The sequence below is a fragment of the Panthera tigris genome, chromosome A2 (assembly GCF_018350195.1).
Source record: "Panthera tigris isolate Pti1 chromosome A2, P.tigris_Pti1_mat1.1, whole genome shotgun sequence".
In the NCBI taxonomy this organism is placed as follows: Eukaryota; Metazoa; Chordata; class Mammalia; order Carnivora; family Felidae; genus Panthera; species Panthera tigris.
Genome location: NC_056661.1, coordinates 22,149,189 through 22,166,901, shown reverse-complemented (window position 1 = coordinate 22,166,901; position 17,713 = coordinate 22,149,189). Strand labels below are relative to the sequence as shown.

General features: G+C 50.5%; 1 protein-coding gene across 1 annotated transcript in view; it reads right to left on the bottom strand.

Moving 5' to 3' along the window:
• The window catches only part of CACNA1D (calcium voltage-gated channel subunit alpha1 D), a 301,420-nt gene that overhangs the window by 32,804 nt on the left and 250,903 nt on the right, over window positions 1-17,713 (bottom strand). Inside the window, exons 30-36 of the mRNA XM_042977073.1 lie at window positions 14,666-14,749; window positions 14,119-14,202; window positions 6,877-6,921; window positions 6,346-6,474; window positions 4,043-4,108; window positions 2,254-2,345; window positions 708-867 (exon numbers count right to left, since the gene is read on the bottom strand). Coding sequence (XP_042833007.1) covers window positions 708-867; window positions 2,254-2,345; window positions 4,043-4,108; window positions 6,346-6,474; window positions 6,877-6,921; window positions 14,119-14,202; window positions 14,666-14,749 — 660 coding nt within the window. The remainder of the gene's footprint in view (window positions 1-707; window positions 868-2,253; window positions 2,346-4,042; window positions 4,109-6,345; window positions 6,475-6,876; window positions 6,922-14,118; window positions 14,203-14,665; window positions 14,750-17,713) is intronic.

Below are 17,713 nucleotides of genomic sequence, written 5' to 3'. Positions count from 1 at the left end.
CATGAAACATTTGGAACCCATTTTTCTACGAGAGGCAGTAAAAACTTTCTTTCTGGAAAATGTTTAAGAAAAAGGCAGGCTTCCAGCTTTCCAAAATGACTTGGGTATAGTCCCAGGGAGAGGCAGGGGGCTGTATTATCCTGCCTTTTTGAAGCACATTCATTGCCGCCAAATAATTCGCACTGTTAGGTCACTGCTACCTGCAGTGGCTTTGAAACTTTTTATAAAGACACCAGCAGCCCTAAGAAGCTTGGTGAGTGTCCCAAGCCTGTTAGTGAGCCTCAAGCCCCTGTTTACAACCAAGGTGATGGTCCTGCAAAACCTCCAACTGCCAAATGAAGCCTAGAGTGCTCATCAACATACAATGCCCATAGCAGGGGTGCCTGGGTGGCTCTGTTGGTTAAAGGGCTGACTTCGGCTCAGGTCGTAATCTCCGAGGCCCATGGGTTCAAGTTCCATGTTGGGCTTTGAACTGACAGCTCAGAGCCTACAGCCTGCTTCAGATTCTGTGTCTCCCCTCACTGCCCCCCTCTCTCTCTCTGTCCCTCCCCCACTCGTACTCTCACTCTTTCAAAATAAATATAACATTAAAAAAAATTTTTAAAAATACCCCACAGCAATTTGATGGGGGCAATATTCATGATCTGAATCCCAAATGCTGTACAAGCACCTGTCAACTGAGAAAGGGAGCTCTCGTGATCACCCACCAGAAATGCGCAGAGCATGTAAAAACTGATGAAATAAACAATGGCGAAGTTGCTTCCACACGTGTACTCCTCCCCGGGGCTGTAATCCGACTCGGGGTCACAGAGCTTCCCCGGGAGGCAGGCCAGCATGATCTCCTGCCAGGCTTCCCCTGTGGCACACCTTGTTTAGATTAACAAGAGAAAGGGCTTTAGCAGAAGAAGAAGGGATTTGAAGCTTAGACCTTTACGAAATTTTTAAGAATTTTTTTAAAAACAAAAGTTTTAAGTAGAGCAAAATCTAAGTAATTTGGGGGAGAGGGCACTTCAGATTAGTGAAATTCCTAAATTGAAATTCCTACTTATTTTCTTTTTTTTTTCTTTTTTTAAAAAAATTTTTTTTTTAACGTTTACTTATTTTTGAGACAGAGAGAGACAGAGCATGAACGGGGGAGGGGCAGAGAGAGAGGGAGACACAGAATCTGAAACAGGCTCCAGGCTCTGAGCTGTCAGCACAGAGCCCGACGCGGGGCTCGAACTCACGGACCGCGAGATCGTGACCTGAGCCGAAGTCAGACGCTTAACCGACTGAGCCACCCAGGCGCCCCAAAATTCCTACTTATTTTCAAATGCAACGTTTCTGAGTCCACAGAGGCCCTGCTACAGCTCCCTTTGATTTAAAACAATCATTTGAAGGGTGCCTGGGTGGCTCAGTTGGTTAAGCATCTGATTTTGGCTCAGGTCATGACCTCATGGTTCCTGGGTTCGAGCCCCCTGTCAGGCTCTGTGCTGACAGCTCAGAGCCTGGAGTCTGCTTCAGATTCTGTGTCTGCCCCTCTCCCGCTCGTGCTCTGTCTGTCTCTCTCTCAAAAATAAACATTAAAAAGTAAAAAAATCATTGGATACATGCACATCAATTCTTTTTGCATAAACAGATGTTTTTGTGTCTTCTCTTCTTTAAATGCTCATGTTCCAATCTTTAAATAATTATTAACTATGTTTTAATGACTTAACACCTGACTTGAGTAGATACCCATTCAATTTTGTTGGAAACAAAGAACTGGAAACCACCCAACTGGCAAATGACTTGCTATTCAATCACTAGAATCATTAGAAAGTACGTGTATAACTTCTAGAAAGTTCTCTCACCTCAAAGCACCTTGTTCACAAAGTTCACTGGGGTTAAAAACAAACCTATAAAATCTGAAAGTGTACATGTTCCCCACTGGCTGTGTAAAGGTCTCTCTGTTCCTGCTAAATTTCATGGTTGTGTTTAGACACATGCTCCCATGTGTCAGCATATAACCTACCATTTTCCTGGTGGCAGTAGAAGACCTACTAACTTACAAAGGGATAACTCTTAAGCCAGCCATGGTCTGAATGACCATAGCAATTTTCACCATCCAGAAAAGTTCCTCTGTGACTGACATGCCAGCGTCTCTGTTCAAGAATTCAAAACAAATACAAAAAGCCACCATGATCAACCAGGAAAGGTCCCGCAAAACACATGTCCTGTGTCACACTGGAGCCTGGAGCTGAGAGAGAGATGTGCCTCGTGGGATGAAGTCACCTGAAGAGCAGCAGCACAGCCTGGGGAAAGGTCTGGAAATTGTTGTTCCTGTTGATCTGGTTGTTATCTCTCATAGCAACCTTCCCAAACATCTAGGTGGAAAAATTTTTAGGGAAATAAAGATTTTATCAAACAAACAAACAAAAAAACCCCACAATTACCCCTCCCCCACAAAAAACTACCCAAAAAGCAGATTCCACATGTGAATTTAGAACTAACACGAGTTTGATCAACACCCACTAGGGCTTTCTCATGGTGCTTGGGCACTTCATTCACTCAACAGACATGCCAGGCAGGGTGCTAACCACTGGTGGCATGGTGCTGAAGTCAGGCACACCCTCACATCAGGGAGTAACTACCAGGAAATCAGACAGACAGCCCCCACCCCGAGGACAGTTGGGATGATCCAGATGGACAAGGAAGCACATAATGTATCTGAGGCCTCTGGAGCAGTGACATTTAGGCCCAGAAGTGAAGGAAAAGTAGAGGCTGGTCAGGTGACAAGGAGGACTCAGTGTTCAGGCAGAGGAAGCATGGCCTGCGAAGGAGCAGAGGCAACACGGCCCCGGAGCTCCAGGAAATGAAAAGAACATGAGTGTACACAGACAAAAGATCGGGCTGCAGACAAGCGTGGGGCCGGTGAGCTGCAGAAAGGAGGGCGGCCTCTACTTGAAGGGCCAGGGGAAGTCAGCTGTGGAACTTGGAGGAGCAGGCCAGTTTAGAAGAGTGTGATGCCCGGCAAAGCCTCCCGAGTGAACCGGTGACGGAACGTGCAATATGCAGTGTGCAGTTTCCTGAGACTGCTCTCGTTCTGTGGGAGGACATCAGGTCATCGAAGACCCTTCAGGGCACACAGCATCCCATGCTGAGCTGCAGGTGCTCAAGTGTGTCGACTCTATGTTCATAACTCCCAATAAGATCCCTAGAGAACTGCCAATATTCCTATGCCTTCAGATAAGTAAGCACAGCCACCTCTCTGCTCTGGAGTCCCCCACCTCTTTGACACTCACATCCCTCTTATCTGAAAGACAGCATCCAAGCCAGCAGAGAACGTGGCAGAGAAACCCCCCAGGGGGTCCAGCAGGCTGTGCTCCATCCCCCTCTCCTCCTGGAGGCTGCACCTACTCCACTGGGGCTCAGCAGGGAATGAAGCCCCAATCCCTTTCCTCCACTCCAGGAGAAGCAGGGAACAATCCTGTGGCACCTCAGCCATGGTCACAGAAAGGCCTGGTTTCATGCTTCTTTTTTAAAGGGGGTGCTACTGATGCCAACTAATGGTTCCAGTTCAGCCCCAGCCCCAGCATCTGGGAGCCACTGGTCTCAAGTAAAAGTCTCACTTGGTTGTGATAAAACCAAACTTTCCGGACTATAAACAGCCTTCTGTATCACTAATATCTTCTTAGTTACATCAGTACAGAAACTAGAATAACTACAGCTTTTTTTTAAGTGCCGCATTTCCTGTTGCTAAACCAACTGTGGGTTTTCTCAATCAGTTGAGTCTCCCAGGACTCAGATTGGGGGGTGAGGAGTACCACTAAACCCAGCCTTCCTTGGCATATCCCTACTTCTGCTGGCTCCTGAGCCTGGCTCTCCCTGGCACAGGTGCTTTCCTGTGGAGTGCTCTCCTACAGAGCCACGTCCTTCTCATCTCCATATGTCTTCAGTAGCCAAGGCGTTTGGCTGGAAAATCACAACCGTGTCTTTCTATTCTGCCTGGCCAAGGCAATCTTGCCACAGATCTGGGGCTACCCAGAGAAGGGGAAGCTGGAGGAAAGTGGCTGGTGCTTACCTGCATGCCAATAACCGCGTAGATGAAGAATAGCATGGCTATGAGGAGGGCGACATAGGGCAGTGCCTGGAAGAGAGGAAGCCTTTGGCTCAGTACCAGCTTCTGGTGTCCCCCTCCAACCCTCGTGACTGCTCAGGTGCAGAATGAAGACCCAACACAGGGCCACATGCTTCTCTTTTCCAGGTTGTGTTGAAAGGACACCAACAGTGAACAAGGACTTTTTAAAGCACAGCCCAGCACAATGATTTCAGTCCTGAGGGCACCATCCATCTGTACGCCTAGTGTTATGAAGCTACAGGCAGAAGTGCTTTCCACCATCATTAACAGTGTGCCCTGATCCGAAACAGTGTCAATGCAGACACATCACCCTCACAACAATGTTTACATCCGTCATTAGATTCCTTTGTGAAATTACCATAAGTGATCAAACCATTCCAGAACACTGGATGTTTGGATTGCTTCCACTTTCTTTTGTGGGCATGTTTGGGGTGGGAGCGAGGGGCTACTGTAGATCACATCGCAGAGGAACATCTTTATGCAAAATCTCCTGTGTCTGCTGAAGTATTTCCTTAAGGGGAGGTCTTAGGAATGACACTGCTGGGGCAGAGGAGAAGAACCCCTTTCCAGATGCTGCTATAGAAAGCAAGATAGCTTTCCTAAAATGAACACCTCCTGAAGGAACCAGAGTTGGGGGTTGGGTCAGGGAAGAAAAGGAGCTAGCCGGGTGGTGGCCAAACCTGGGTTCTCCTTAGGACTGAACATTAAATACACATATATGTGTCGGGTCCTTCAATCCATGGCCTTCACCTGCTTTTCTACATCATGTTGTGTGACAGGAGATGTCTGTGCACGTGGCACGCCTCCAGGCAGAGGCCGGGTTGTTGAACTCAATGCCAAGCGCACATGCTTAAAGCATCCGCTTTCCCTTTTACTCAAAAAAGGCCACCAGAAAGCCAGCGGCTATAAGCTCCCTGACCTGTGCCAGCTCTGGATCTGTGACTGCCAACTGCTGATCAGAGCCCCACAGAGTTAGTTCCAGGCTTTCCTCACCACACCTACACGCATTTTCTTCTTAGATGACGGAGTCTTTCAGAATTCCGTTGGCACCGTTTCTCAGTTTTTGTGAACTACCACCCTGTGAAATGAACTTATCTACAGCGACCAAATCTTTAAAAAGGAAAACTTTAATAATTTCTTGAAAAGCGAGGATGACACGATTACGTAAAACTATTCCATTTTTTACAGCAGTTCGTTCTCAGACTTTGGTACTTTATATTAATAACAAACATCTGGGATTTTGTCTCTTACGGGGACCAAGGCTCCCGTGAGGCCCCACTTGCTCTCTCTCAGAGCTTCGTGCCTGGTTCTTCCTACAACCTCATTTCCCCTGCCAGGATTTGGAATTTTCCTTCTTTGAGTTTTTAGATCTACCCCCTTCCCCAGATGCCATCCCTTCCCTTTATGTGTTAAAATCCCACCCACTGCAGAAAAATGCTATGTGGGATGTTAACCGGTGTTACTTCTCAATGTGAATGTTTATTACTTCCAAATTAAAGATAGTCAAACAAAGAAAGATTCATGATTTGCACATAGCTACAAATGCCCTACATAGGTGAATCTTTTTGATGAGAATCTGTACCCTGTCCTCAGTTAATTCCATCTAGAAGACTAGAACGTCTGGGATGGAGTACTAGACAGTACTGGAGAAGCTGGGTCCTGGTTGAGGAATAGACTAGAACCAGCCTGCACCAGCCTGGAGAGTCACAGATGACAAGGGAGGCTTGGCTTATGCCCAAATGTCCTCAACGCTCTGATCCTTCCAGGCACTGGGTAACACATTGCTCCGTGATGGTGTGCCGGCCCGGGTGAAGGGGTCTCTGATTCGTGTGTAGACCGGCCAACAGATAGGACCATGGCAGCCCAAGAAGCTGTCCTGGCAGGAGGCTGTTAGGTTTGCAGGGGTCAGCTGGGACCTGCTCTCTCTCAGATGTCACCATTCACCACTGGGTATCCCAGGGAGGACTGAGGGGCTTCGAGGCTCCCCATCTCTACTAGTCTTAGAAAGGTTACACCTGTCCTCAGCTGTGGGTCCTTACTGCCTTTGGTTTCCTCTTAGCAAGTGATCCTGTTTGATTCACTGAGTCCGGCTGGGTCAGGTGCCTTCCGCATTCCACTCCCTCTATCGACTCAGGGGATCCCAGTGGCCATGCCGAAGGGAGTCCGGGTCCTCCATGACAGAGGATGCTCACTGGTTCACATGTGGTCTTCAGGAGCAACAGATAAGCCCCTTGTGGAGCTCTTACCTGAAAGGACTTTATAAAAGTCCACAGCAGTGTCCGGATGCCTTCCCCCCTGCTGAGAAGCTTCACCAACCGCATCACTCGGAAAAGACGGAAAAAGGTGATGGAGATTCTATTGCTCTCTTCAGAGTTCTGAAGGGTTATCATGGAGAGGTCAAACCCAATGCAAAGTAGAACATGCAACACTTTCAGAAAAACAGCAACAGATGCAAACAAAGGTGACAGAGGTAAGAGTTGAAGATGTGTTTCTAGGGCCTTTTCACCTTAAAAAGCATGATATGAAAGGAAGAGTTACATGCTAACAACACAGGGCTTGGAAAACCGCGTCCACACAGCACATGCATGCCCACGTGGTCTAGTGTGTTAAGAGGAGAACGCCGGGCTGGCCAAGAGTACTGGACACTGATGATGAATGCAAACCACTGCAGACACTGTTCTGGAAGGACAATCATGGAGAATACAGAAACACTAGTGGAAAACTCAGCATGGTCAAGGAAAAGGCCCAGCCCCGGGGGGACTCATCACTGATCTTACCCCGGGTGTAGCGGTGGGGACAGGGACATTGTCACTTTCAGTTGGCTTTAAGAAATCAAAGATTGAAAATGTATTAATGAATGGAAAGGAAGCAGTGGTTCAGAAGGATGGGCCCCTCCCCCCTTTATAACAATGTGTGGTTAATGTCCCAGGACAAGGCAGCTGCTCCCTCCCTGAGAAGATGCCAGGGGCTCTGCCTGGACCCGGACTTGAGGGTGGGCAGCCTCGGACACAGGCTCAGACACGCTACTTTCTAATTCACATCCTGGGACACAATGCTCCAAGGTGGGAGGGCATCCAGTGAAAGAGAACACTACAGGCCCTCAGTTGCTCCCAAAGACAGAAATGCACGATGGGACCCTGCATCTCACGGGCAGGCTAGTTCTCTTGGCTGAGGCTGGGTTGTGGGTCCAGGGAATGAACTGCTCTTCAGGCCACCCCTAGCCCCGAGGAACAGAATGAGGCTACTGAACGGGGCAGGGAGACTGGCCTCCTGGGCCACGTGCCTGGGCAAGGTGTCCTACAGGCCCTTGTGGTGGAGGTGAGCAAACCAAGTCAGTGTGGGTGGGAGAGGGGCTTTAATGCCCAGCCTACAGCCCAGACTGCTGGCAGAGAGGACGGCACTCAGCACCGTGTGACTCCTGGGAAGCAGCAGCATGGGACCAGCCCGCCCTGAGCTTCCATACTTCCACCTCATCCGAGGTCTGGCTGGGCGCTCACTCAGGCCCCAGGGGGCTGAACCACAGGGCTCGCCACCCAGTGGACACCTGCCTCTCCTTCAGGTTGGGGGCCCCTTGAGGGCGGGACCTTGCTTCACTCCACTTGGTGCCCTGCATGAGGCACTTACTCATTAGATGTTCAATAAGTGTTTAGGAGAGTAGAAAGAGGTCGTAAGCAAGCTCTTCCAGACGTCGGGAGGCACCGTGAAATCAAACAGAAGACTGAGCAAGAGATAGGAACAGCCTCTCTGTTCCCTTTAGGAGGGCCAGCTCCACGGAAGCAGCTGGTCTACCTGGTAACTGGCAAAGGAATGAGCCTCTTCTGGTTGGGGGCCCGGGCTGCTGAGTGTTCCCCAGGGTTTCTAGGGAGCCTTCTGCATGGTATGTCTGCACAGCTAAGGTACATATGCACACACATAGATGTGCACACAAATCCGAGGGAGGGGTTCTCCTCCCTGGGGATACAGGGAAAGTAAGGGCTCCGTTCTGGAATCTCACTCTTACTAACAGCTGCCTCCTGAGACCAAATACAAAAATCACAGAAAACAAGAGTTGGGCATGTCACATCACTACTGAAATTCAGCAGTGTGACAATAAGCCCAGGACTGACAGGTTCTGAAAGGGTGGAAAGGGGGTTCCTGGTTCACCCGGGATGCTCAGAATGCAAACTCTCCAATGGCACAGTCCAAGCCCCTGTCACTGTTTCTATTTTTCTCTTCTTTTCTCTCACCTCAAGACAAAGAACATCCCCTTAAAGGGACAGATGATGGTTTTTAACTTCTGACTTTAACAAATGAAGGAATTAGTTTTCCAAACCTCTGTCTCCCAACCCCATCTCCCTCAGGGCTGTCAGCACGAGGCTTGGGTCGCGCCCATGCAGCCAGAGTGCAAGTGCATGAGAATAAGGGTGTGTGTGAGCGTGCACACCCCTGCCTGCCTGTGCTCAAGGGGGCCAGAAGGTGCACAAGACAGAGCACTCTACAGTTATACTTTGGAGATGTCCGACCTGCAAGAATAAGAGGTCTGTTGGTCGGGGAAGACACTCTCTGGCTATGACCTGGCCACAGCCCCTTCTGCCTGTCCTCCACATCCCATTCCAAGTCGGATGGAACCTCTCACCGCCCCCTCTCCCTCACAATGTGGGAAGTCAGCAGCCAAACTGACTTTTGAGGGGGACATCTCTTTTCCAACTGATATCTTTGAAGTATGGCAAATCTTAGACTAGGAACTCGAAACCCTGGATATCCTTTTAAAAAAAGGAAAACAAAGAGGAGGACAAGACAGCATTTGTGGAGGGACAGGTCAGCACAACATGCAGCAAGGACAGAGACAACAAACAGCACAGCAATCCACGTGCACCCCCAGCGCAGCCTGCGACACCTTCTCCTGCGCTCAGCGCCATGCCGGCCAGGGGGCACAGGTGCAGGGGAGGACGCTGCTGGCCGCACCGGGGGACGGTGCAAGTTGCCAAAATATCTTACGGATTGGAAGGACCCTAAAGATGGCTTTGCCCAAACTACCAATGTCAGCCAGATGCAAAGGGCGGGCCAGCTCTCACCCTGGGCTGCACATTCTAACTGCCTGGGGGTCTTTGACAGAATCTACTGCCTGGGTTCCTCTCCAAAGATTCTTCTCTAATTGGGCTGGGGTGTGCCGGGGCTTTAGGAGTCTTAAAAGCTCCCAGGTGAGTGCCTGGGTGGCTCAGTCGGTTGGGCATCCGACTTCAGCTCAGGTCATGATCTCACACTCTGTGAGTTCGAGCCCCACGTCAGGCTTTGTGCTGACAGCTCAGGGCCTGGCATCTGCTTTGGATTCTGTGTCTCCCTCTCTCTCTGCCCCTCCCCTGTTCATGCTCTGTCTCTCTCTGTCTCAAAAATAAATAAATACACTAAAAAAATAAAGAAAGAAAAGCTGCCAGGTGATTCTAAGGCCCTGCTAGAGGGGAACGGCAGTCCTAGGCCGGGGTAAAGCTGGGCACTCTTCAGATGGTCACTCACACCAGCAAATTCCTTTAAGGTGTGGATTGGCCACACTGAGTGGGGCCCCTAGAAAAGCCCACTTAGGCCATTACAGCTGAGCAGTGGGTTCTACTGGAGTTGATGAGGGTTCAGTACTCTAACAATGTAAACAGGTTAGAATGCATCCCCATCTTTCCCCCGGGGGTGGGGGTGGGGGACTCGGAAACAGCAGGCTGTGAAGTGTGCGGTGGGAATGTGGGTGAGCTGACTCTCTGTGCGATTCCAGAATCAATGACAGGATGCTCTCAGAGGCTGAAACTGGAAAAGAGCTCACTCCCTGGGGAGTTTTCCAAAATCAATCGCCGGGGCTGCATGGCCGGTCCTCACAGAGGGGACTGCGGTGCCACCCCTGGCCTTGGGCTAGTGGGCCTGGGCAGCTCCTTCTAACCATGAGGTGCCAGTGTCCTCATCTGGGAGCCCCACGCAGAGACTGCCCTCAGCCCCAGGTGGCCAAACCATATGCAGGGGCCCAGAAATCTCTGTAGATCCCTGGGAGCTCTCCTGACATTCCCTCCAGCCTCTTCACATAGGAAGGCCAGTGAAAGGCTCTTGAGATGCAGGGCCAGGGCCAGCCCCCAGCAACTATAGGAACCAAACAAGCCCTGAGTTTCCCAAGTGCAACCAAAGATCAGTCTGCACTTGCTGTATTAATTCCCATCTTTTCCTGGTAAGGCTGAGATGACATGGTTTTCCAATTCAGACAGGAAGCAAACCGGCATCCCAGAACCAGTTAACTCAAGGCATCCCACTCTTTGCAGGGGATGGGATGGGGAACTTCCCTCTGGCTACTTCTGACTGGGCACATAACACTGCTGGGAGAGGCAGCTTCTGTATATGGGAATGCTGACTCTGTGAGAAATCAGTGACCTGGCCCCTGGAAAAGGGCTGGCTTCTGGAATGGAGGGCTGAACAACCAGAAGCTGAGCACAGCTGTTGGTCACCTGGTCCAAACTGGGTACCTGACAGGTCAGGGACAACTGTTGGGTCCCTGGGAGTACGCTCCCTACTGACTTTTCACATGCTCTTCAGTAAGTGAGAACAAGGCAGTCATGGTTTCTGCACAAATATTTTGCCTCTCCAGCAATAACAACAGTGGGAAAAGACTCCGTGCTGGCAACAGCCACTGCCCGGGTTAAGGAGAATGGGGTGCTCTGTCATTTCCTCATTCAAGGCACCAACAGGCATCTGAGGGGGAGCAAAAGCGAGCCTACCAGTCGCCATCTGACATTTTAGCAGCTTGGTGATGTTACGACCAGATGTGATAAAGACAAGTCTTTGAGAGCCATCAGACCATGGTCATAGCAGGGTAGGGTATGTGGGGCGGGGGCAGCAGGAGAGGGCTGGGTAAGCATCAAGCAGGACAACAGAAAGGGCCATCCAAAATGTTTTTGCAAACAGTGTAAGCACAAGCTAGGTTTCTCATTTGCGGGCCAGATCAATCATTCTCGAGGACTACGGTGGCAGTCACAGAGCCAAGCGTGACTGACCAAGATGGCCCTGGCCCAGACCCCAGCTGGAGACTGGACACAGGGGAAGGGAAACAATTTAGATGACCCTGAGCCATACATAGCACACCCCGTGAAACTCAGTGAAAACCACAGGTGGGGGAAGCCAAAAACAAGTATACAGTCTTTAGAGTGCTTTTGCTTTAACGACATCACCGTATATATGTTTATATATACTTGCCGCTACAATTTTCTAAAAATAAAACCAACATGAAAATCAATTAGGTAACAGAAAAGGAAGATCGACAGAGATTGGGGGAGAGAGCACAGCAGGTTAAATATCGCAAAAAATGATGACTTATTGCAGCTAAAAACAGCCAACGTGGACCAAGAGCGTTCAAGCTGGTCTGGCCCAGGGTCTTGGGGGATGAGGCCAGCAAGGGGTATGATGTGAGTTGCTCTACCAGGAAACTAGGCATGCGCAGGAGAGGGCGATGTAGGAATTCCCAGCTCCACCCAGTTATACCATCAGGGGTTGAGGACATCTGGTCTCTTTTATCTTTGTGTCCATGACCCGCGAATTCTACGTGCCCAGGACATGTGCAGGGAGAGACTGAATGAGAAGGCGGCCTTGAGCAATCGCTGTGCAATGCAGCCCAGCACAGAGCTGCCGATCTCCCCTAGGGGTTCTACTTCTACCAGAGTGGACAACCGGCTTGGTCACCAGCTGAGGGAGGTTTTGTCTCAGGCTAGATCTGACCGCAGGGAAAGTCACCGACTAGAAAACAGTAGGAGACTGTTCACCAGTGTGATTTTGAAAGTCCAACTGAGTGCCAGAAATGGGCCCAGTGAAAGGTTGCTTTGTGCAGACACCCCAAAGTCAAGTGCTAACTAGGAAATCCAGTGTGGGTTCTTGTACCCCTGCAGCTTTCCTGACTGTCCGATACAACACGAGGGAGGACACGTGTGAGACACCGATGAGCAAGGCTGGGCTAGAGGGGATGGGCGTGGTGCACGCCTGCCCCCAGCATACGGAAGGGCAGCCAGGAAGCTGGGCACGTGCTGTCGACCGAGGCCACCAGTGCCACACCCTGCCAGCCAGCAGGTGGTTGAGGCACTGGAGAGCTGGCTTGTTGGCTCGGCCAACAAACCTTGGCCACATCCTGGTACCCAGAAACTAAGTAGTTATGCCCACTGCCTGCACATCACTTTGAGCACAGAGCACTCCAGGAGACCTGCTGAAACTGTAGCTTATTCAATTTTCATCCCCATTATAGGCCATCTCTGACTTACGTAAGGGTCTGTTCCAGAACTTCCACGTAAGCATACTTTGATGAAGGCTGTAAGCGGTTTACATCGGGAGACGGTTAAGCAGGCATATGTCTGGTCATAAATTCAGGAGAGAGCCCCTGGCAGCCCAGTTAGGGTCCTGCTGTTCTGCCATTAGCATTAGATTATTTTATAACCGAGCATAACTTACACGTTATGAATGACAACTTTATAGCTGAGTTATGGAATATTTCATATAAAGTAGAATTTACATAAGTCTGGGCTTATGGAGGTTAGGGAGGGTGTATCTTCCTAAGTCTCATAAAATACCACTTTGCTGCCTTGTCGTGGCGTGGATTTGGGTGTCATGAGGCTTAAATCACACCCTCGTGGACCTGTCTTATAGTCCATTTTACCTATCTGTCCACGGAAAATCTACACTTGGAATAATAGCTTTGTATCTCCCTAATATGTTAGGTTTTATAGCAGATATTTTCACAAAATTTCACCCCAACATACCTATGAAGTTGGAAGGGCACATAGCACTCACCCCAGTCGATCCATGGGGGGAACTGAGGCCCCGAGTCCAACGAGTCAGTTTTGAACCAGGACCAGGACTGACTGTCAGGCCTGGGGAGTGCCAGGCCAGCAGCTGTCCCACTGTTCTGTGCTCCAGGATTAGCTTGGCCCCGAAGCAGTGGCATTAAAAGGGACTGCACCGTCCCTGTTTGATATAGGCTGTCTGGACACCAGGATGGGCTGTACAACCCTGCAAATGTCAGCCAGGCAGAGCGAGGAGGCCTCTTCCCGGCCAGGGGTTGGGGAGGAGGGCTGGGCTGGCCACACGGAGCAGAAAGCCAACACCACACAGCAGTCCTACCCCATGCTCCACTCATCCCCACAACGGGTTCTACACAACAGGGGTACACACGTCGGACACCCACTCAGACTCGCTGACGAACTGGGGACAGACCAGGCGAGCAGGGCCGTTTCTGCTTCACATCTTTCTGGTTTAGGCACGGGCTAGATGCAAGAGGAGCTGGCAGGAGGCAGTGCTCCCCGTGAAGGAGGGTTCTTAGGATGCGTCCTGAAGGGTGGGGGTCACTCCACCTACCACACTGCTACTGCACTTGTTTCCTTACTAAAGGGTTTGATCAAGTGCAGCAATGGAGAATGGACACCCTCTCCCAATACACACGAGGCCCCCCTTCCCTCGGTCCAGGGCAGCCTTCGACCTACATCATCGTTTGGGGAGCTAGGACAGTGGGTATTCCCCAGCGCCACCAGCCAGACTCAGCAGGTACACAAGGTACAGGTGAGGACACAGCAGCAGCTGCCACGGGTTCATGGTGTGGCTGTGAAGTTTCCCTCCTGTGCCTTCACAGAACTGCTGTGGGTACAAGGGCACACGTTATGAACTCCGTTTTGCAGCTAGAAAAACTGAGGCTCAAAGCAGTCAGGTGACCAGCCAAGGTCACACAGCTAGTGAGTGATCAAGTTCACATACTCACATACATTAACTCCAAGCCCTTAAGAACTTAACAAGAACTTTTTTTAAAAAAAATAATGTTTTAGTTCCAAAATGGCAATTCTACATTTACTTCTCCACTCTCTTTTGGGGGAGAGGGGTGGGGTGAGGGAAGGGGGCGACTACAAAATGTTCGTCTTTTAAAACAAGCATACGTCTGAATTTCTAAAGTGTAGGAAGGCCCACGGATAGCGTTTCTAGGCACCCGAGTGTTAGACTTAACAAAAACAATCACGTTACAGGACACAAAATTTGCTACTTACATTCACTTCAGTTATAGCAATATCAACGACGCTACCAACAACAATTAAGGCATCAAAAGTGTTCCATGCATCAGTGAAATAGTGCTGTTAGGGCAAGCATTCAGAAGCCACAGAGAGGAAGCACAACAGGAAAAAAGAAGAAAAGGACAGTGTTATAAAAGGGGAACATTCTAGCATTATGCCACCCGGCTACTTGAAAAATCACCCTAAAACAAACACACGTTACAGGTACATCACTTTGGGTGTTGCTGCTGACACAGCGAATAAAAACAATTAGAGACGCCCATCTCTCCCTGCCTACCAGTGACTTGGGAAATGCTGCAGGAGTCAGCCCTCCAAAAGGTGATCTGTGTCTGGAAAGGCCTGGGATAAAGCTCTACCCTCACAAGCCTCTTGTCCACGGCTCTCATTAGAAATGCCTGGTTTTAGATCAAGTGAAGTTGGGACCTGTGACTTGTCCAGGTGATGCCAGTGCGGGACAGGGAGCGGAATGTGCACAGACAGAGAGAGAACACGAGGCGGGCGGCCACGGCGGGCGCATACTCACGTCGGCTTCGCTGAGGGCCACGTCTATAATGCTGCCGATTACGATGAGGGAGTCAAACGTGTTCCAGGCGTCACTAAAATACCCCTGGACAGAGCAGGCAGGGGGCAGACGTTTATGAGCACGTAGGAACGAAACGCCACACGGATCATACGGGGATATATCCGAGGCCCCGCAGCACCCATGGCAACCAGGTGGGGTGGGAGAGCCAGAGGGAGGCAACAATACCATCCACTGGTAGAAAGGGACACAGGATAGGGGGCACCTGCATGTGTGAGAGAGGGCACACACACACACTCAAACACATGCACACACTCACGGTGCAGACCCATGGCCCTGAGCAGCACCAGGTCAAGCAAAGCATCTGCAGGGCAGGGGCAGAGGGGCAGCACCCGGAAATCCTGCCCTTGTGCCTGGGATCACGACTTCACACTTTCTGGGATTTCAGCCCTTACAAAGGGGAGTCAGCAGGCCCTCCCCCTGCTCCTTCCATGGGGTCCCCAGCCACACCACGTCCTTCTCTTTCCCAGTGAAAGAGCACTGTGACCAGGCATTTCACACGTTCTCCATTCTGTGCCCTTAAAGCAGCAACCGTTTCTGTTCCTCATGCATGCAAGAGTTACAGAAGGTGTGCTCTGTTCTCCCAGAACTCTTGGGCACACGAGGACAGAGGCACAGTGATGCACACAGTCCAGGGCACAGAGCTGTGCCAGGGGAACTCACTCTGGGCCGGGGGGGGGGGGCAGGAGACCGTGTAGGGAGCCCACTGGAGGTCTCACAAAGGAAACGGACCATCAAGGGTTATGATGTGCTAAGCGTCCCATTGACTTTAAGAGAATCCACCTTGGTCCCTAGCTCTCCTCCTTTCCCTCTCCACCCTCCAGGCAGGAGGACTCCTTGCCAGCCCTCAGAACCACCAACAGGTTCTTCCCCTGATCCTGATGGCTCTACAATCCCAGCCCTAACTCTGTCTACCCAAACCCACTTCCTCCCTCAAGGTCGGACCAAATGCCAGCCCCTCGAAGGCACCTTTTCAGATCCTCCTGACGTCCACTTCTGCCTCTCTCTCTCTCACATCCTCATCACTGAATTTTGGGTCTTTTCAGGTTTACCCCACTGAAAACCCTCTGTGCTGACTCTTACATCCCCTCCTCTACTGACCCCACTATCTACCCTGGAACCTTGAGCCTGCTGCTCAACATACTGCAGGGTCTTTCTTCCACTGACCTAGCATCCTATCATCCTTCGGATCTCCATATCCTACAGCGATCATGATGGCACAATGTCCCTAGGACTGTGACTTATCAATCCATCTATCTATCTCCCTATCTACGGCATACATTTTACATATTCCCTCTTGTGGGCTCACACATTTTATGCCTGCTGCCTCCTGACATTCTGTCTGCAAATCAATGATGTCTTTTCAAGAAATCAGAACATGTTTTGGAAATAAAAAATTTCAGGTCTGAATTACATAAAAAGCAGTCAAGCATGCTTACAACTGGGTACACTTAGTGCAGATGAAGAAAACCAGAACAGAAGGTACTTTGAAATGTCAGGTTCCATGAACTCATGATCAATACAGGCCCCAAGGAAGCCACTGCAGAGCCCAGCCTTTGGTGACAGATAGAAAATGTGGACATGTTGGCCATCCTGATAACTGGAGTAGGGATGCTTATTCTGGTTACCGTTGATCACTCTAAGTGCATTTACGGGGAAGCTATGATACTGACTGATGGTTTGAGCTTTTAAAAGTTTCATCTTGAATAATGTAAGATTTTCCCACCCAACTGCCATGACTTCTCACCCACTGCTCCCCTCTCTCCTCCCGTCCTCTGTCACATGTTACCTTGTTGGCTGCCATCCTCCCAGACCCCCTTCTCTGGCCTCCAACAGGTAAACAAAGGGATTCTGCCTGCACCAATTCTGACAACCTGTGCACATGTCTAAATGGGACAAGTCTTCACGAACGCCATGTTTAGCGCCTTCTGGCTTTTCTTCCCAATGATCCATGATTCTTGGCTGCCAGATGGGGCCAAGGCCAGCCCCTGTGAGGACCAGACTAGGCCCGCTGAGCACGCCAGTCCTGCTGGCTGGCCAGGAGACAGAGCTCGCACCTGGACCGGAATGAGCACACGGCTTCCTTCAGGGGGAAGGCCTCCTAACACACAAGGCAGCTGGGTCGGGGTGCTGAGTTGCTGCCGCGCGGGTGCCCCGATCGTCCAAGTACCGGGTTCCCTTATTCACGGGCAACAGGCATCTGACTGGCAGCCTTGCCACAGACTCTACTCTGAGGGCCAGAGCCCGTCCTTCCCTTCCTGGATTTAACAGCAACTCCAAAGTTAAGGGGAGGATGCTGGTCATTCCCACCTCCTCTAGAGAGGGGCTGATGCCTCACTGAGACAGGACACTGTAACACTCAGGCCTCCAGGGTCCAGAGAGCAGCTGAAAATCCCGAGTTCCTCCTCCTCTCCTGTCTGGGCACACAACCAGCCCCTGCTCACTTCTGCACCCTGCACACTGCTCCCCCTCGACCCCTGTTATAGCAGGCTGTTTGCCTGAGGCCAAGGCCACCACCTGCGTACCTATTTTGGACTTTATTCCTAAACAGCTCCTCCCTTGCTTTTCTAGAATTATCAGTACTTACCTTTGGATCATTCCCATTGGCCTACACACTATTCACCAACTGGCCCATTCTGAAAATCACCTTAAACCAATGCAATAGGGGCTTAACATTGGGGGTCCTGGAACGTTTTGGCAATCTTGTCAACCCTCTTCAGAAGATCCCTTACACTCACAAAATTGGGCCCACGTCCTAGAGGACTCCTGGGTGGATGGTACACACCCCTGACCCAGGCAACAGGCACAGTCTGAGCCCATGAAGTCTGGCCCAAAGTCCTGGCTAGGGAGAGGGATATTTGGTCTCAAGTGTTATTTGGCATTAGAATAAATCACCTAGAGTAGATGTGGTCACTGAAGAGCTGTAACAACAGTATCAAATTTTCTTTCCAGGAAGTGGAGGATGTCCTTGAAAAAGATTGCTAAGGCTTT